Source organism: Pelodiscus sinensis, chromosome 21, assembly GCF_049634645.1.
Source record: "Pelodiscus sinensis isolate JC-2024 chromosome 21, ASM4963464v1, whole genome shotgun sequence".
NCBI lineage: Eukaryota > Metazoa > Chordata > Testudines > Trionychidae > Pelodiscus > Pelodiscus sinensis.
This window is the reverse complement of record NC_134731.1, coordinates 23,733,141-23,754,493: the sequence shown is the minus strand read 5'-3', so window position 1 is coordinate 23,754,493 and position 21,353 is coordinate 23,733,141. Positions and strand designations below refer to the sequence as shown.

General features: G+C 44.6%; 1 protein-coding gene across 4 annotated transcripts in view; it reads right to left on the bottom strand.

The window, feature by feature from the left end:
- The window catches only part of CASTOR2 (cytosolic arginine sensor for mTORC1 subunit 2), a 240,379-nt gene extending 219,909 nt beyond the window's left edge, over positions 1–20,470 (bottom strand). For 2 of the 4 annotated variants that reach the window (XM_075904288.1, XM_075904289.1), the window contains exon 1: positions 20,028–20,470. In XM_075904288.1, coding sequence (XP_075760403.1) covers positions 20,028–20,140 — 113 coding nt within the window. In that variant the 5' untranslated portion in view covers positions 20,141–20,470. The remainder of the gene's footprint in view (positions 1–20,027) is intronic. The other 2 variants (XM_075904290.1, XM_006136051.4) reach the window with 2 other exon arrangements.
- Between the last annotated feature and the right edge of the window lie 883 nt (positions 20,471–21,353).

The window sequence follows — 21,353 nt, the reverse complement described above, 5'->3', positions numbered from 1 at the left end:
CCAGCTGAAGGGCTTGTTGGGAACAGTGCTAACAAGCACCACGTAAACCCATTTCAAGGACCAGCATATTGCAGCTCTCAGCAAAAACATTTTCTCTCAGAAAATGATAAGTGTACCAAAGCCCAATTTGAGTGAGCAAAAGCATTCCACCTAAATTGACACTTACAGCCTACTCTACATCCCATGGCAATCAATGGAAAGACACCCACAGACTTCAGAGCACTCAGGATCCGATATTTAGGGACTTGATGGCTGGGTTTTTTTGTTTTTTTGACAGTACCCTCGACAGAAGCAGGACTGGCAAACAGGAGAAGAGTCTGCTGACGTGAAACTGGTAACACTTCAATAAGAGCAGCCACACAAGTAGAACTTCTTGGTGTGACAGATCTCTAGCGTTTAATTCCCCTGCTATTTTGAGTTGGAACCCTGCTTCTGATCTGTGCCAAAATTATAATTAACTGATTTAACCCAGGGGTCCGGAGCCTAATAGTATCTGGTAGCTCGATAGGGTCTAAAACGGTACATTTAAATGTTTCAGAAATAAAACAGAAATATTCATATAAAACTTGGTGAGAAGATATGAAGCTTTCCAATGAAAACCCTAACCCTGTTACCTATTTTCTAGGATAATGTAAGTTTCAGGTACTTCTTTGCCTTTTATGAAAGTCGGGGCACGAAATACATAGTCCGGATGCTACACTGACCATCTGAGGTACACAAGAGTTCAAATACCACTTTGGAATGAACCTGAGCTCCATGGTTTAATTCGCTTCAGCGCCAGAAGCACAGGCCTCTACCATTTGAGTTAAAGTAGTAACTCCATTAGCTGGCAGCAGTAGTAGGCTTGTCAGTTCTGGACACAACTTGGTGTTGGAACAGGCTGATACAATGTTCTTGTGTTATTTAGAAATACTCTGATCAACACACACCTGCGTTTCTCAAACTGTGGGACCTGACCCCCCGGGGGGTCGCGAGCAACTTAAAGGGGGGGTCACGAGTAACATAGAGGGAGGTCACGGTATCAAAGAGTTTGAGAACCCCTGACATACACCTTGCCTTCTGATGCAATTAGAAAAGGCGACTCAGTGATAGTCACATATTGAATACACATGTCCCAAGCGAGGATGGTGAGTCAAGTAATAAAGCCTTGGAACAGAAGTGCTGTTTTAATTCCCTATTCCAACTGATTGAGACCCATACTTCTATCCAGAAGACAACATTCCTGCCCAGGCAGAAGGATCATGAATGAGGAGCAGCATGCGTCAAGAACGGAAGCCAAAGATCATACTGTTTCACAGATCATACCAACACAGCAATGCCAGCAGAAGTCTATAAGGTACACCTGGCCTAAATCCATATCAGCTAATGAAAGAGTAAACATTAGTAAGGCAGAGGCACAGAGGGGGGAAGAGAGACCAGGTGTGAGCTAGGAATCCGCTGTCCTGGCTCGCGCCTGCTCCCTGACACGACATCTCTGCTTTTTAAGTGCTTATCGGGTAGTCAACTAGTCCAGGTGTGGCCAACCCGAGTCTGAGATGGAGCCACGGCGTACCAATGTACATCGCCAAAGAGCTACAGTGATTTGTCAGCAGTCCCTATCAGATGCCTCCTCTCCCATCTCTGTTGCCCACCAGCAGCCCCACCGATCAGCGTTTCCTCTTCCTTCCCCACGCCTCCTGCCCACTGAAGTCAGCTGTTTCATGGCCCTCAGGAGGCTCAGTGGGGGAGGGAAGGAGCAAGGGTGCAATATGCTTGGAAGAGGAAGAGGTGAAGTCAGGAGTTGAGCACTGGAAAGTTGGTACCTGTTGCTGCAACCCCGGAGTCAGGGCCTGAGCAAGGAGCCGCATATTAACTTCAGAAGAGCCACAGGTAGCTCTAGAGCAGTGGTCCCCAACGTTTTGGGGCTGCCGCACACCCGGGAGCAGGGCCAGCCCAGATCGCTTTGTGGGCGCACATAAATGGCCCGGCGGGTGCCATGGCGCCCGCGGGCACCGCGTTGGAGACCACTGCTCTAGAGCCACAGGTGGGCCACCCCTGGACTAGTCGCTGAGGCCCTTATTTTGTGCAGGGCTCAGTAACGTAGCACCACAAAATTCGTTCATTGTCCCTTTCCCTTGGTTCTTCCTGCGCAAAAGGGAGTGCTTTGAAATGGGGGAGGAGCTGGTGTATTTTGAGTCCAGAAACATTTGACTGTCAAATAGTACAGTCTTAAAAGAAAAACACCTAGTTGCCTCTCGTGGTGGTTTTGTTGTTGTTTGAGGTTCTTTTAAGTTGGTAACAAGGACATGCAATACTCAAATCGTTACACTAGTAACACTGATGAGCATCCCCCATACAATTCTAGGGGCACACATCCCACGCCTAAGGGCCTCAGCAGACACACAGGCAAGAGAGGCTGTAGCCTCAGACAGCTACTAACCGAACATCTGGACACTCACTTTTGACACTGTGATCGAGTTTTTAAACATGAACATTGTGGTACTTTTGTAATCACTGGGAACAGCTTCGCGGGAAAGGGTGATGCCAGGGAACATTGTCGAACTCGGATTAACAGCCAAGGACATTGTGGTTGAACACCTCATAATACTGTAAACAGGGAGGAAAAAAGCGAAGTTCAAACATATGCTCAAGTTCACCCCCCCCCCCCCCCCCACACACACACATGGTCAATGGCTTCTTGACATCACAAATTCAGCTCCCCCTCCGGCTTTTTTTTTTTTTTTTTTTTTTGCAAACTCCATTCACATACATGTGGAGCCTTGAATGCTCTTTCAATGGCCTCTCTCACAAAGAGCCCTTTAGTAAGGAGCTACTGTACCTACAACATGGATCCTTGAGGACCAGGCAACAGACTAGACCTCAGACCATCCTGGTTCCATTCCTCATTCTGCCAGGCTCACCGTGGGCCCTTGGACAAGTCATTTACTCTCTCTGGGCTTCTAAGTTCCACATATACCTAACAGTGACAAGAATTCTTCTCCGCTTCAAAGGGTGCTGTGAGGTAAAATCCACTAATATTTGAGAGGAGCTTAGCACCACAGAAATGTTACTACAAGAGCACATATGGAGGGGCTAGGGAGACAGAGTGACAAGAAAACAGCTACCTGTTTCATTTTGTACGTGGCTATTAGAAGCTGCTGTGATTGAAGAAAGACTTTGCACATAGTGAAAAAATTGACCGTTTCAGACCATGCTCTTAACTTTATATTACTCACACATTTTTGCACATGCATGCAACATGGCACACGATAAGGCGTATAAATGGAACGGTCAAAAAAGGGAGGGAAATATTGTTTCTCCACTTTAAAAAAAAATTACAGTGTGCTCAATCTGCCAGTTTGACAAGGTGATGGGGCAGGTGATTAGTTCATCTCTGGGATGACAGCAGAACAGAAGGATTAGCAGTGCTGCTTAGTTATTAGGCTAAACAATGCATCACTATTATGAGCAAGTCAAATGCACGCACTGCAATTTCCTTTGAAAGCAGAACAGCACATGATTACACTGGTCCACTTGGAGACACCCTGCTGGTATGTTCAGTATTCTGTTCTTGTTCAGTACGCTACAGTCTTACTAGCATTCTATACAAGGCGGGCTGAAAACGTGCACTTCATAGTCAGCCTGTGTGATGGCAGCTGTCATATGATACTGGGAAGCGAAACGTTCTCTCCCCTCAAGCACAGCAATGACAGCCCCTCAAAACACACGCCTTTGTCCGCAACCTCTCATTTTAGCGGAGTCAATTTCCATTTCAAGCCCGCTTTGTCTTTGGAATGACACACACTGCACCGATGTGTTTGCAGGCGCTGGTTTTGACACTCTTGGGAAGAGTTCTGTTGCCCATTTGGGTTTTCTAGCAACATCTTTCAACCGGACCTGAATCTCTCCCAGCGCAAGCCAAGAACCACTGAGTACATTCATTGCTTTTAAATGGGGGAGGATCCAGTGTATTATGAGTCCAGGAACATTTGACTCTGCCAAATAGTGCAGTTTTAAATGAAAAACTCCTAGGCTGTGTCTAGACTGGCCAGTTTTAAGTTTTTTCTTAATGTCCAACCAAAGCCGCCCTTGCTGCAATTTAAACCCATAGCTTCTTGTCCTACCCTAAAGACTAAGGAGATTTCCCCCCCTTTTCCTCCTCATAAAAATCTTTAATGTACTTGAAAATTGACATCGTGGCCCCCTTAAGTCTTCTGCTCTCCAGACTAAACAAATCCAGTTTTTTAAAATCTTCCCTCATAGGTCATGTTCCCTAGCCCTTTAATCATTTTTGTTCCTCTTCTCTGGACCTTCTCCAAACTTGTCCACATCCTTCCTGAAATGGGGTGCCCAGAACTGGACACACTATTCCAGCTGAGGTGTGTTCAGTTTGGAGCAGAGGGGAAGAATTACTTCTAGTGTCTTGTTTACAACATGCCTGCTAATAGATCCTAGAATGATGTTCTCTGTTTTCTGAAACAGCGTTACACTGTTGACTCATATTTAGCTTGTGATTCACTATAAGGAGTCTGAATGCCTACACAAGGAGTACAATAACCATCCAAAACCATGTGAACGCAAGGTTGCTTGTTTTCAATAGGAAAACATTTTCTGTGAAGTGTGGTTTCATCACATGAGACTTATCACAGTGAGTTTCCAAGAAGTCTGCATTAACCAAAGGATAATTATTACTGACATGCATACCGCCTCAGAGCATAATGAAGATAGAATAGGACATAGTGCAGACGTAATAGTTGTTGCTAAATTGCATCAAATACATAACTTCCCATGAATGGTTAACTAATTAACGTAGCTAATGCTGTAGTCCAGTGTTTCTCAACCTTTTTTTTTTAATAAAGTACCCCCTATAAAAAATAATTATAAGTACCCCCTTAAAAAAAAGTACCCCCAGTACCTACAGTTTTCAGACACATTTTTTTCTACCATTGCAACCCATTTGTTTAAACAACTTAATCATAGCCGGGTGAGTGATGAAATTTTTGGGTGTAAAAAGTACAAAAATAATAAAGCGCTATAAAACTTAGAACAAAAATTCAGTTTTCTTCACATTTCAGTTGTGTCGACGTACCTCAGACTTCTCTCAAATACCTCTAAAGGTACTCGTACCACTGGCTGAGAAACACTGCTGTAGTCAACTGCAGTCAGAAAAACCACATCAGTAGAGAACATTTCCAAATGGTAATTAATTAATCTGCATAGTACAAGTGAGATGGTGCACAGGGAACCTCATTTCATGACCATGGAAAAAGACACAGATCTTCTGCACCAGGGTTCTGTCCCAAAGCTCCTTTAGTCCAGTGCCCAAGAAGCTAGGACAGCATCTGAGCTCTAGTTTACGATGAAGCATTCTCAAGGTAGCTGGAGCATATGCTGGTTTTTAACAGCTTCCTATTGCTAGGAACAAGGGTCATGCAAAATTCTCACAAGAGAATTCAAAGACCCAAGAAACTGGGAAGAAGGCAGCTTCCCCTTTCCATTCTTCTAACTCCAGCCTCTCTTTCAGTTTCCTTCTCCAAAGACAAGTGAGAAGTTGTGTAATTTCAGTGAGCAAATACTTTGTACCTGTTAATGGAGAAGCAACAGGCATACTTAATGATACTAGAAGGGAAGCAACACACCAAGCGAAACAAACTGATCCAGCGATATCGAGAACATCTCTACATACCTGTGTGATGGCAGGGAGTGGCAAGTTCAAAGTGAGAGTAAAGCAAACATCTAGATTTTTTAATACACTTTTGTTCGGTAGAGTTGCAGCGCCAGACTAGAGCTGGTACACCAGCACTAGATCCCCGGGTGTCAATATTTCACTCTGGGATTAACTGTCAAAGTCCTGAGTGAGACTCCCAAGTGTTGGAGAGACATTGATGCTGACTGACTTGGCATCTACGCTGTACCACACCACTCTGTTCCCTCCCCCCACCCCAAACACAATGAAGTCAGGTGCCAAGTCAAGCCACATTCTCGCTAAACTCTTCGGCACTCAGTTGATATGACTCTGCTCAGTATTTACGAGGAGACTTGTTCCTGGCAGTCATCAAGCCATCAGAATATTATGACATCTGTGTGTCAATCAGATACACAGAGAAAAGAAAAACCTGTTACCTACACCATAGAAAAAGCTGTAAGTACAGATTCACACAGTGCAGCTGAGTTTCATTCAATTACTAGGCCTCTCTGATACATCCTTTGTTGTGGGACTCATCCGCTGCCTTTGCAAGTAGCTGATCATCAAGATGCTCACTGTTCCATCCCAATAGTAACCATCACCTTCCTACACCCGGTGTGGTTAATCCCAGCTCCACACTGCGCTGTAGAAACCAGTATTCCCTGGAAGCGGAGCACTCGGGCAGCCATCCAGAAGAGATTTAGGTGCCACCTAGCTGATCAGCAAAGCGCCCACGCTGCAGCCATGTGTCTCTGCTGGTGGTGCACATCTGCACATGCTTTGGTGCACATAAAATTTATTCCACACACGGCTAGAAAAAGTTAGAGGGAACACTGGTAGAAATTATTTCACAGGGAAGCATTTATAGTGTCTGCTGATGCTAACTTTGGCCCTCAAATTTAGGCCCTCCTAAACAGAGAAATGCAAAATAAACCAACGTCTCAATGTATCTTTCTTTGGTTCACGACAGTGAAGTAGGTATTTATTTTCAAGGCCTGGTCTCCAGCACTCACCCACAGTACAACCACGTGCAGCTTTTGTAATTGTGCACAACTTCACACCTTGCCTAAGGGAGCACATATGATGAGCCAGAAATGCAGTTTAACACAAGGCCTGGCCTGTGAACAAACCCAGCAGGTAAAACTCTCTCTTCCTTAATTATATTATATGGTCTTCCTCATGACAGAATCTGAGCACAGCACAGTCTTCAATGTATTCATCCTCATGGTACCTCTGTGGTTGTCCCATTTTACAGATGGCGGGGTAAGACCTAGAGAGACTAAGGACAGGATTTCTAAATGTATTAAGCTGTCTGAAGGTTCAAAGAACTACTTAGTGGGATTTTCTAAAGTGCCTTAGTGCCGCATTCCCATTGATTTCAATGCCTCTTAGATGCCTAAATACTTTTAAACATCTGGCACTTGGTGAGTTGCCCAAGGTCACACAGAAGGTCTGTGGCAGAGTAGGAAACTGAAGCTGCATCTCCCAGGTTCCAAGTTGATACCCTTACCCATGGGCGGTACTTCTTTCAAGTACTATGAGCAATATTCAAATATCACTGCGACCAGCAACATTGGCAAGGTCCTTTGGCGCACACTACTGTTTTGAAAAGCTCCAGGACAGAAAAGACAGTCACATTGTCCTGAATGTAGTTTTATAAAGGCTGTACATTCTTTATGTCTTGTTACAGTGGGAGACAGACAGCCACCTCTGTCTTAACTGGCTTACCCACTTCCCAACTTTTAACATTCATTGTAGTACTAGTATCTGTGAATCCTAGTCGGACAGAACTAAGAAGAACCTCTAGCTACAGAAATTTCACAGCAAACAAGTAAATGAATATTTAAAAAATGTAATGCTTAATAAGGAAGACTTTAAGGATACACTTTATGACGACGTAATTGGTACTGTTTTGAATACACAATTTAGTCTCTAGCAGCGGTGCCCAAATTTTGCAGCAATGAAAAACCACTCACAATGCATTTGGAATAGAAGCATAGAATCATAGAGCTGGAAAAGATCTCAGAAGGTCATCAAGTCCAGCCCCCTATCACATATTTATTAAAAAAAGAAAAACAAATTTGCACATATACAAGCAGCTTGAGACAATCTTCCTTGCCACCTCAGTACGGTATCATTGTAGAGTTCCGACAATGACAGCCTATAATTGCTTAGTCCTGCCCCATATCTCCTTGAATAGCGTCCGCATCTTAAACAGGACTTGGCAGTCACATTTCTCAATTGGTTTATCATATCCGAAACACACCCCCTTCCTGCTCATCAAGACGGCAGGTGCTGAGAAATTTCAATAATTATGTGCCGTTCACCAAAGACACCCCAAAAATGGTTGCAAATAATATGACTCTCTTGAATCTAGACTTCTTCATTTCTATATTCTGCCACTTTGAGCTAACCTGCCCTTTTGAGACCTAACCATTACCAGCACAAACCTTCTAAGATGGACTGCTTCTAGCTTTTATTTAACCTTTAGTTACGTATATTTAACAGCCGACAGGGAGGAAGTCAGCTCTGGCTTGTAAGGCATTAACGACTTGATTTGGATGTCAGAATAAAGCTTTATATCAAGTAGTACAAGATGTTTATTACACATCAAACCTCACAAGTGAACAACAGCCCAGTTACCAAGATCAGTACAGGAAGTTTTATATAGGGTCTGGGACGAATGGGAAATTAGTTTGGTCTCTTTCACCACCGAACTATCTTAGTCCATTATGCTAAAACAAAACATTTGTTTATTTGTTAATTGCTTTCTCTCTTAATAATGATATCTTCTAATTAGTTACACAAAAGCAAATTAAGCTCGCGGGGGAGGGAGATCTTTCTACTTAGAAATGACAACTGCTACTTACAAGCTTTGCTCTGTTGATTTTTAAACTGCAATGAATAGTTATTTCCTCACGAACATTCTTGTTGTGTAATTCTTCCTTTTGCAGCATTCAATTATCAGCAGATCAGAGCCGGAGTTTACTAATGTTGGCAATGAACAAAAGAACAAATCTGTGCTGTGTTTCCTCTGAAAAAAGAAATGGCTATGCTTGTCCAAAGGCATTAAAACAGTTTCACTGAGGCATGCAAGATAATTAGGAAACGATGTATTAAATAAATGTACGAATCTGTCCAGCAGAGAATTCTACGGCAAAAAAAAAAAAAAAAAAAAATTGTATATATTTTTATAGAACAAAAATGGGATATTGTCAAATAGGTTTAAGCCTTCAACTAGACTGAATCTAAACTATAATATACTGGGGGACTCTCCTGTTCATTCTAAATACTGTGTCAATAAACAACTTGAAAACATTATTACTAAGAAGAAATCATAAAAACGCCCAACAGTCACAGTTAGGGTTGCCAAGTGTCCAGTTTTCTACCGGAAAGTCCGGTATTTGCGCTCTTTGTCCGGTAGAAAAATTCAGAAAATACCAGACATGTGCAATGTCCAGTATTTTCTGAATTTCTGGCTGGGCGCCAGACAAAAGCCTGACGGGGGAACGACTGGGAGGTGGGGCCATGATTGGTGCCGGGAGCCCTGTGGTCCCGTGCAAAAGCCATGCGGGGCGGAGTGAGGAGGGGGCAGTGGTTGGGACTCCAAGCCACTCCTCCCGCCCGACTTCTGTGCACAAACAGAGGTTCCCAGCACTGATTGTGACCCCACCGGGTGGGGGCTGCCCAGCTTTTGCTAGCAACTAGAGGGAGCACCTGCCGGGGGCACAACCTGTTGGACTTTGGCTGCAGCCAGTTGCTGTACCTTCCCCTCCCCCTCGCCAGCTCTGCTTCCCGCCCCCCTTCCTCCCAGCCAGCCCCATCTCCCTTCCCCCCGCTCACAATCAAGTGTGTCCATATTTGGGGGGGGGGTCTACCTGGTAACCCAAGTCACAGTTCATGTAAGAAAGACTTTGTGGGTAAGGCAATATCTTTTATTGGACCCCCTTCTCTTGGTGACAGAGACAAGTTTTTGAGTGTACACCAAGCTCTTTCTCCAGTCTGGGAAACTAAAGTGGTCTACATTTCTGCTTTGGCAGCAAAATTTATGTCACTCAAGAGCAACACTCCCTCTTATCTTTTTCATCCATGTGTAGAATAATTGTATGTGCACCAGGGCATGTGCGAATGTGCACCACTAGTAGAAACAAAAAAACCTAGCTGTGGGCACACTGCTAGTCAACCGAGAGGCACTTGAATTAGGGATGTTAAAAGTCACTTAATAAGGTCAACATGTAATAGCTACAGGTTATGCAGTATAAAGCCTGTAGAAAAGCCTCTGCCCGCATCAGCATATCGGTTAATTGGTTTAACTCTAACGTCCCTCATTTGAATCTCTCCTGCACAGCTGCACAAGCACACAGTGTACAGGGAACACCGCTTAAGGGCAAAATCCATGGGCCGCCAAAGGCTTTATTTGCCACAGGTACGGCCGCTCGCAGCTCCCGGAAGCCGTGGATCGCCCTTCCCGGACAACAGGAGCTGCAGGAAGCATTCTCCCTGATCACACCACTCACCACAGCTCCCATCGATTGGGAACGGTGATCCGGGACACGGTTGCATTGTAACACCGTGAGCTCGCATGGCTCAACTTGCCGGTTCTGACAGAATTCACAGGTCAAGGGTTCGGGCAATGGTAACAACAAACAAGGATGTAAACTAAGGCACAGCCACACTGGCTATAGATCAGAAAACAGAGGAAGGGAGGTGGATAAGAAACAATGTTGGTAGATAAACTATAAAACAGAGCAGATCAGCAGGGAGGAAACCTGTTATTTCCAAGGTCCTTGGTACTATAAACACTGGATAATGTCCTCGAAGAGCTGTGCATGGAAATCCTATGACTAGGAATTGCAGCCATTCATGCTTATGAAGGGTAAATTCAAGAGCTATGCTCTCAAGCGGACACACACAAAAAATGGGGGTGAAATTCATTCTCTACTCACCCCAAACTTGTCTGCCCACCCCAAACTCCCTACTCACCCCAAACGTGTGGGTGCTGCACCGCTACCGGTAAGTTCAGAGGGTACGCAGGCAGAATGCCAGCATGCAGATGCATGTGGTGAGTGATTTGGGGAGACTGCTGAACTGAGGGGGGAGGAGGGGGGCAGGCAGGCAGAACAGAAACCAATTTGCCATAAGCCTTGAAACCTAATCCAGTCACCACCCTCCCCCCTGAACAGGGTGTGGTCATGATCATGGTCCCTTTAACATGTGCAGAAAGTTATTTTTTTGTGCACTGAGGCATGCGCATTAGGTGCGCCACCAGCAGAACCAAAGCCTGGCTGTGTATGTTCTGCTGATTAGCTGGGCGGCATCTGACTCTCCTGAGCAGACGCCCAAGTGCACAGCTTACAGGGAACGTGGTAGATTGTGCTCAGTAATGGGTTGTCATCATCATCATAAATTATTCTGACATTTCTGATATCTCACACACAGCTTTACAACCAAATGAAGGCATATAGGCCTTTAATACAATCTCCTCCATACCAACGTTCACTAAAGGGGGCGGGGGGGGGGGGGGGAGTTAGAGAGGAGAACCCAAACCAGCCAACTTCCTGCCAGCATTTTGGGATTAAAGGTACTCTTACCTGTAGAAGAATTTTGGTGGTCCCTTAGAACCTAGAACTTGAAATAAGAGTCACTGTGTAACAGCAAGAACTTGCATTTGGATGACGATCTCCTAGCCTTTCACAAGAGTTGGATGTTCCCTTTAGCTCATAACAGATAATCACACACAAGAAGGTGACTTGCCCAGAGTAGAGTTGCCAAATAGTTTCACAAAAAATACCGAACGTGGTTGAGAGAGAGAGAGAAAAAAAAAATAAAAAGGACCAAAGTTGTTGAGCAAAAAAAAAAAAAAGTCACTGCGCCTTTAAATCCCCATGCTCTCCTGACCTCCACCAGAATACCCAAGCAGCCTTCCGTCCGAGAAAAACAGAAAATGTTACATATCCTGTATTTTCTGTTTTTTTTTTTTTTTTTTTTTTTACCAGACAAAAGACGTAAATACGGAACTGTCTGGGCCAATATTGGACACCTGGCAACCCTATACAGAATGGCAGGCTTGGAAACAGACCCCAGTTCTCTTGAACATCTAGAACATATGGTGACCCCACATGACATAACTGGATACATTTTAAGGTCTTCTTCATGCTACCACATCACAAGGTCTGAAATTTATAATGTTGAACCATCTTCCATTAAATTATCTGCAGCCCAGACATGTATGAGAAAACAAGCAAGGGTTCTTTGAATATAAATGTCTTCTCTTTGCACCAACACATTGTTCATTTGCAGCCCTATTCACCTTGTTCCAAAGAACTCACATCTCTCCTAAGAAAGTTCCCTCTATTTAGTTTCCACCGATGAAAAACCAATGTAGACACATATATGCAGTTTGTTGTACTTGCCTCCTTGTTACATTTGCATTAGCCAAAGTTTAAGAACAAAACACCCTAAATAAACACACAAATCTTTTGGTTTGTAAACATACCCTCCTCCCCCAATCAATTACTTTTCAACTTCACTCTGAATTGAATGTAAGATTATTCTAGCCCAAAACTATTAAACCTTGAGAGCAAAAATATCAGGCAACTGATGATTCTAGAAATCTTTACACAGACTCAATAAATTAATCCCATCAAAGTTACTTATTTCATCTCAAACTCATTTTTGCTGCCCATCGCTCTTGTTTTTGCATTTGGGAGCTGTGTCACATGGTTTTGCAAAAGCAATCTCTCAGATGAGGGTTTTGTCAGGGTAAGAGTTCATCTTATGCTACTGCACCCTGCTTGAAAAACCAACACCCATTAATTATCTTTTTAATTAGCTGTTTGGGAACTGAGAAGGGATGAGGTACATGTTGACCTATTGACCCCAGAAGATGGATAGTTTGCAGCATTGCTCAGAAGTCACAAAAATCAAGAGCAATAAACGAAGTACTTATATGCATATTACGACTTACGAAAGCATCGGCTTACAACCATCCGCACTTACGACCAACCTCCCATTAACCCCATTACAGCCGGTCCCCGACTTATGAACGCACCATCCGCACTTATGAACAGCGTAGCTGTATGTAAAAGCATGTATTTCTGACTAACGAACAAATCGAGTTACGACCAGGTGTTTGGAACGTAACCCATTTGTAAGTCGGGGACCTGCTGTATATAAACTCTCATGACATTGTAAAATCAGATTGACTCATGAATGATAAGAGACTTATCAAAAGAATAATTATCATGATTCCAGGATGAATCTTTGCTCAAAAGATTTGGGAGACACCCCTCTGCCCAGATTTATATTCTAACAAAGGGGGTAATAATTTTTGATGGAGGTCACTCCAAGAGTAGACAAGGGCTTCACTTTTCTAAGGAGGAGGTGTGGAGTTTGAGATGGAGGGTAGGTGCAGAAGGGAGCTTGGAGCAGGAGAGGGTGTGAGATCGGAGAGGGAGTTTGGATGAAGGAGGGGGTTGTGACATGGGGCAGGGGATTGGGATGCAGGGTCTGTGAGGGGCTATGGGTGCAGGAGAGGGTTCTAACCTGGTGGAAGGTGTTAAGGAGGGTGCAGGGTCTGGGACAGTGTTCTGGTCTGGAGCAGGTGGGGGTGCAGAGGGTTTGGGTGGTGACTTGGGGCAAGATTGAGACCTGGGGCAAAAGGGTGGGAATTGGGGTGCCAGAGGGGGTGGGGTGCCAGAGGCAGGCTTTGACCAGGAAGCACTTATCTAGGCAGCTCCCAGCCAGCAGCCCAGAGGAACCCTCAAGTATGTTCCCTGCCTTCCAGGAACCGGACCTCTCGAAGCAACTGGCTGTTCCATGTTGCTCCCTGCAGCACGTGCCTCTCACGCTATCCCCACCCCCAGAACAATCTCTCAGCTCCTATTGGCTGCTTTCCGGCCAATAGGAGCTAAGACTCTGTGCTGGAAGCTGGAGTCAGCTCACGAAGCCTCCACCCCTCTCCAGTGCATGGCTCAGAGAGCCACGTGGTACAGCCAGCCACACTACGTGGCGTGGAACTTCTCTGAACCCAATGGTTCTGGTGAGGCGGAGAGGTGGCCAGATTAAAAGGCTTGGTGGGCCAGATCCAGGCTACAGGCTGTATCTTACCAATGCCTGTTCTAACTCCTGGACAGGAGAGAACATTTCAAGCAAGAGGGAAGCAAAAGAGACAACGTATCAACCAATGAATAGGCATCAAACAGAACGCCTTCTTCTCCATCGCTCGCGGTGCAGCCTCTCATGATGGTTTCCCCCATACGTTATGAGACTTTGCTTAGGAGTATGACTGTTCATAACTCCAAGAAAAACAGGGTAATATCAGTAGCATATCAATTTTACAGTGACAACCTGCAGGGTCGGTCTAACCCCATTTTTGTGCATGTATCATTCTTGCATGTGAATTCAGGAATACGAACGGTGGATCTGTTTATAATTCTCAGTGTGCTAATTAGGGTCATCACTGATGCCCAGGAAACCTAATGGTTCAGTGATCAACAGAACTGCCTGTGAATAGCCTGGCTTGTTTTATAAACCCAAACTGTGATGGGCCCTAGAACAGTGGTCACCAGCCAGTAGATTAGGATCCACTGGTAGCTCTTGGAGCCTCCAAGACAGGTTTGGCCAAGAGGCTACCAAGTGCCAGCACTTCAGCTGCCCCTCCCACTGCTGTGCATCTCCTGCCCCTTGCCTTGGAGCTGCCCTTCAGGAGCCTCCTGCTTTCTGTGCAGGGCAGGAGAGGCAAAGGAGGGGGTGCTGATATCAAGGCACCCCCTCTCCCACCCTGTATCCTATGTCCACAGAGCGGCACAGCAGGACTTAGGAGGGAGTTTTCTGGCTGCTTTTGGTAGTGGTACAAGGCCAGGGCTAGCCTGCCTTAGCCCCTCTGCACCACCACCCAGAAGCCACCTCAGGTAAGCAGTGCCCAGCTGCAGCCCACATCCCGAACTCCTACCCCACTCATTAACCCCAGGCCCCTGCCCTAGCCCCAAGCATCCCTGAATCCAAACGCCCTTCCACAGCCTGCACCTAGAACCCCCTCCGTCATCCCAACTGCCTGCCCCAAGGTCAACTCAAGGCCCCTCTCACACTCCAGATCCTACCCCTCTGCCCCTGCCTGGTGAAAGTGAGGGAGGATGGGGGAAGGAGAGACAATGGAGTGAGCAGGGGCGGGGCCTCGGAGTAGAGGCACAAAGGAGGCGGGACAAGGGGATTTAGGCTTGAGGTAGATCTTGGATTAGGGATGTTAAATATCGGTTAATTGAATAAGTCGATTAACCTCATGAATTATCACAGGTTACTCTACTATTCTATAGTCCCTGGGGGCAGCTCTGGCCCCACTCCCGAGGAACCCCCTGTCACTCCGCGCTGCTGCCTCAGACATAAGAAACCAGCTTCCTGCCCCAAAGACAACAACAACAAAAGAGAAAAAGTGCAATATTAAACTAGATAATTGACAGTGTTGGTGATGCTTTCTGAAGCCTCCAAAAGCAAGCTGTGTGGTACACAGAATACAAGGTTCCCTGCCACCGACACGTTTATAAGACAAATTGAGACAGAATCAGGCTTGAGAATTTTCAGGTATTTTTGGTTTTATAATTTGGATGGATAATACTGATGTTTGCTTCCAAGCTGTAAAATATATATTTATATTTATATTTATATTTATTTTTGTAGAAATTCACAGTTGCACATAATTATGGCGTTTAAACATTTTTTAAACTTTTAGCAATTTAAATATTCACACGTCTCAGGGAGTAGCAATGTTAGTATGTATCTGGAAAAACAACAAGAAGGCCTGTGGCACTTTAAAGACAAGGGGCACATCTACACTGCAGAGCAAAAGTCAAATTAAGCTACAAAACTTCAGCTACATCAACTGCATAGTAGAAGTAGAAATCGCTTAATTTGGCTTTTGGTGCGGTCTACACAGCAGGAAGTCGAAGGAAGAGCACTCTTGGGGTTACAGGAGTCAGAGTAAGAAGTCCTCCCACTCGATATTACTTCAAAATAACGACATAGTGCGCATCTACACAGTAAGTTATTTTGAAATAACGTCAGTTATTCTGAAATAACACTGCTCTGTAGACCTACCCTACCAGATTTATTTGGGCATAAGCTTTCATGGGTAAAAAACACTTTGTCAGATAAACTTTAAAACTGTGGGAAATTATGATGGGGACTTCAAACAATAGGGAATATTAGAAAATTATTTTTTAATGACTGCAGACAGAGTGAAACAGTTCAGGTTTCACAACCATTAAACCGGAACCTGTAACAGCACATATGGAAATACACAAAGTAAATACTCTGAAATCAAACCCCAAGACATTCTCAAGCAAAGTTTTTCTTACTGTGCCTATCTGGAAATTCCAATAATCATTGATAGAGCTAGAAAAATTCATGGAGGAATGGTGTATCAATGCCTATTAGCCAGGACGGGCAGGAACGTTATCCCTAGCCTTTGCCTGTCAGAAGCTGGACTGGGCATCAAGTGCGGATCAGTTCATTTCCTCTGGGGCACCTGGTATTGGCCAATGTCATTAGACAGGATATTGTGCTAGCTGGACCTTTGGTCTGACCCAGTGAAGCTGTTCTTATGTCCCTATGCTTCCTTCATATGTGTACGGTGCAATGAACATTTACCAACAAAAACATCTAATTCTTCCAAGCCTAGACATGGTGCATAAAAGAAAGCAGCAAACAATGGGAGGGAAACAAACGTAGCAGCAGGAAAATTGTGTTAATCACTGTTCTGGTATGCCCAGCTCTCACCTGTGCTATTAAAAATATATGGTCCAGATCGTCATCTGGTGTGAATCCCTAATAGTTTACCAACTTCACTGGAGCGTCACCAATTTATACCAGGTAAGAACCTGCCTCCTATTCCAGTGGAGCTCCATTAAAGACAGTAGGCCTAAAGAGATTAATATCAGCTGAGCGCCTGGCTGATAAAATATAGTGTGAAAATATATTTACCCTTTGCCTAGCTGCCTTTTCAAAATTAGTGCTTATTATTTTTAAAAACACAACTTTAAGCCTTGCTTCAATTCATCCCACATTCAGCCAGGGTCTCACCTTTCATTTCATCAACTGTCTTGGTACTCATGGCCATCAGCTTACTTCCACCGTTCCTTCTTTTTAAAAATAAATGTGTTGATTGTAATGCGAGCTTACGGAAAAGAATAACGAATGCAGGCATGAGAGCTGGGGTGGCCTACAAGTGGCCAAAGGCCAGCTAACTGGAGGGAGATCGTTAGGAGAGACGTGAGCAAGGCCCCTCCCCACCCCCGCCAAAACCAATTTTTTTTAATTGTGCTATTTTTAAAATTGTTCATTCCGCTGTAGTGATGGAAAGATTTCACAGAGTCAGAGGCAGGGTTCCCTGTAAGTGGTGCGCTTGTGCAGCCACTCAGGAGAGATTCAAAGGCCGTCGAGCTGATGAGCTGAGTGCCCACAGATAGGTTTTTTTGTTTCTACTGGTGGTGCACATTCGCACACCAAAATTTATTCCACACACGGACAGAAAAAAAATCCGCACATGGATGGAAAGGTCTCTGGCTGAAATCCATCCCAAACTAATGGGTACTCAAAAGTTATCCCAGCTTAATGGCAGAACAGGTGCCACATATAAAGATAGCGAAGGCACTTTTAATATCTCACCACAAAAACGTCACGGTAGGGTGGAGGTTCAGTTCCCTACTCATCTTCTCCTCTGGTCACTCCACGCTGAGATTTTAGTAGCACTGCTAGGGAGGGGGAGTTAGGGACAGGGAGTTGAAGGGGAAGGAGAGAGCTTTTGGGATCTGGATCATCAAGCCACCATCCGATTCACTTCAAAGAAGATCAGGAGAGGGTAAGAATGAGGGAGAAATATGTTAAGAAATCGACCAAATCTGCTCCCACTTTCATGCCTGATCCTCACGAGCTACATCCACCAGAACATTCCCCTGGCCAAGGGCCTCGGTTTCCAAACCACGGTAAACACACACACACACAAACGGAGCCCTCAACGGAGAAGGAGAAAGACACACACACACCAGACCCTGGAGGGCCCAGATTAGTAGATTGTATGCGCTCCAGCTCCATGGATATCCAATGCTGGGGGGGGGGCGGGGGGGTAACAAAGCCTCGGACCCAGGCCTTAGATCCCAACCCTCTGCTACAGACACAGAACAGTACTTCTGTGGCGCATCACCAGAAAAATGACACCACCTTTGCACCACTTTCAATCCCTAAATCTAGGGTAGCCAGGTGTCTGGTTTTCGCTCGGTCAGTTTGATAATCGCACCTTCCGTCCGGTAAAAAAAAACCCAGAAACTACAGGACATGAAGGCTGGCGGAGATGTTTTTCCCCGGCTGTATCTGGCGAGGGTGAGGGTTTTTTTTTTTTTTGCCCAACCAATTTTTTCCACCCTGCTATGATTGGGATTTTTTGTGAAGGTATCTGGCAACTGTACCTAAATCTCTCCAACAGCAGCAATATAGAAATATAAAAAGAGGGAAGGAATAACATCTTTAAAATATATATATATATATATATAATCATCCCCAAGCAGAGATTTGACCCTGAAAAAGAAAGAAGCGACCAAAACACCACGAGGCTTCTAAAGGACTTTTCTCCTAACAGTAGATGGAAGGCGTTGGTATGAAACCTGAAGGTAGATAGAGTACCGCCTATGCAAGGGATGACTGTTGCAATCCTAGCTCCATCCGTAGTTGCCCGGTTTTGTGGACAAGAACCGCAAGGAGACGCTGGATGACAACTCATCCAGCTCATTCCTAAACTTGGAAAACAACCGGTTTGTTAGACACCACCGATTTAAAGATTCAAAATGATGACTTTAACAAAAACGTCAACGATATTACCTCACCCACCCATGTCGGATAGCTGGACCGGCAAGGCTACAATAACACAGCATACAAGGGAAGACTTTAATGCTGACATTAAGCATCAGAAAACAAAGTGACTTGATTAGCAATTGAATGGAACAAAGGTCAGCAGTCACTTTTAATTAGTAATGAAACTGTATATTAAAAAAGACATTTAAGATTTAAGCCTTTAATACCCCGTTGAGTATTCAGAGCCGGCAGTAAACAAGGTGCTGATATATATTACACTGCAAACAATGCCAGTGTGGAGCCAACTGGGATGAGTCACAAATCAGAGTGAAATTTCAATGCAAGAAGTTTAACTGTACCAGATAAGGGACTGCAATCAAATTACACCACAAACAGGTCCATTCATCCCTACGCATTATTGAAGAGAGCAGATTGAATTACAATGTGGAATGGAACAATTTAAAAAAATAACCCTAACTTATTCTCTTTCTCTTGCCAGCAAAAGTCGTCTGTCTTTAAACAGAAATGCTATTTGGGATGATGTAGGGAAAAATGTTAGATACAAGTTAGCAGGGTCAGAAAAACAAACAACAACAACAAAAGAGTTTGGGTTATGTTATTTACCTCACACTTTATCCCCGTAAAGCACCAAAAGTCAACAAGCTGACGATATTTTTATACTAGATACAGTTTGCCTGCAATTCAAATGGTTTTCCTCTGAGATGCCTTGGCAGAATGCACATATATATTTGTACAGATTGACAAAGAAGAACAAAATATTCATACACATTGTCTCTCGCTGCTTCCCCCCCTCCCCCCGCGCTCCCCTTCAGCTGCCCCCCACACCAACCGCAACGCTTAACAAACAAATAAATCATCAAATACAAGACTGGACTATTGCAACAATGCATGCACTTCCTCCTTACTCCAGTGTACTCAGCATTTAAACAGGACGCTTAAAAGAGCAAATCGTGCAATGGGTGTTTGTTTTAAAGAACTGCTGTAAGCAAAAAAAAAAAAAAACCCCACTACTCCTCCTCCTGCTTCTGCTCTTGTCTTTGTTGTCCAGACCGATCGCCTTTTTATTTTTCTTTAAATACTAAAATATACTTTGCGGGCCGCTTCCCCCCCGCACATTTCCCACACCTGTTTTCATTCATCCATTCATTTACAAGGAACTGCTCTCAGGCGACATATGCATGTTAAAAAGAATAGAAGAGCTAAACAAGGAGACAGGCTGAGGTTTTCTCCCTCTTGTAAAGCAAACAAACAATCAAACCCGAAGCGAAGAAGAAGAAGAAAAACCAGAAACCCCCGCACCACCCTGCAACGTTTGGAGACAACCAGACAAGGAAGAAAATTATGCAAGGGAACGAAGTTGTTTTCCACTCTCTCCCTGCTCCCCCTCCCCCCTCGCTATCCTAGCTTCTGCAATGGAATTAGCCAAGGCAGTCTAAGCTCACTTGCCGGCCCTTTTTCCAGCTTTCATTTTGCGCCCCTTCTTTATTCGGTTGGCACTTACCTGGTCTTGGAGGAAAGAAAAGCAAGTTTGATTAATCCATAGGTAAACAACTGGATGCTCTCCTTGGCTATGCTGGCTACTTTTAGCCTGTGCTCTAAAATGTGCAGCTCCATCTTTTCCTTTTTCTCATTTGTAGTTCATCTATGTTTGGGTTTAATTTTTTTAGGACTAATATTTTTTTTAAATGGGAGGCTTTGTTTTTTTTATTATTATTTTCTTCTTCTCCCCCTTTAAGGCTCCAGGAAAGGGGAGGGAGGACTGGGGTGGGAGAAAACGATCTGAAAGTTAGAGATTTAAAGCAAGAGAAGACGGGGGAAAGGGAGAGCGAAGCCAAGAACCAAAGGGAAAAGGGGTTAAGCGAGCTCAGAGGCAGCAAAAGCTACAGAGTGCAGAAAGCAGCTGGTGTTACAGTGTAACAAACAACTTGCCACTCAAACTGACCTCCACCGGGCATGCGCTCTCCGGCTGGGGCATGCTGGGAGTTGTAGTCCGCTGGGAAGGAAACCTGTAGCCTTGGCCTTCTAAGGATTTAATAAAGACAGGGAACAAACAGGTCCCATGAGTGTTTTCGGATCTCCCAGCCGAACTCCTCGGAGAAGTGTATTAGAGTTTTATTCTGCAGGGCTGTGTCTAGACTGGTCAGTTTTTCTGGAAAATCAGCCGCTTTTCCGGAAAAACTTGCCAGCTGTCTACACTGGCCGCTTGCATTTCCGCAAAAGCACTGACTTCCTACTGTAAGAAATCAGGGCTTCTTGCGGAAATACTATGCTGCTCCCGTTCGGGCAAAAGTCCCTTTTGCGCAAAACTACTGCATAAAAGGGCCAGTGGAGACAGCTGAGATTTGTTTTGCGCAAAAAAAAAAAAAAAAAGCTTTTTTGCGCAAAACCGCGTCTAGATTGGCACGGACGCTTTTCCACAAAAAGTGATTTTGCGGAAAAGCGTCCGTGCCAATCTAGACGCTCTTTTCCGCAAATGCTTTTAACGGAAAACTTTCCCGTTAAAAGCATTTGTGGAAAATTATGCCAGTCTAGACGTAGCCCAGGAGTTTGAAAATCATCTTCCCCTATAAGGAGTTTGCCATAGTTTTCGCTATGGATTGCAAAGGGGCCACTTCCCTGTGTAAAGTTAAGCATGTATGTAAAGCAGTGGTCCGCCACCCAAAGGGCACAGCTGCGGCCCATAGGCTGTCCTCGGGGTCGTGCACATAGGGTGAAAATCACTTAAATTTCTTACAGGTACTGTGCTCTGACAACCCCTCCGCCTTTGGGAAGGAAGGCCCTACAACAGTTCCTGTAAGACAGCGGTCTCCAACCTTTTTAAGCATGA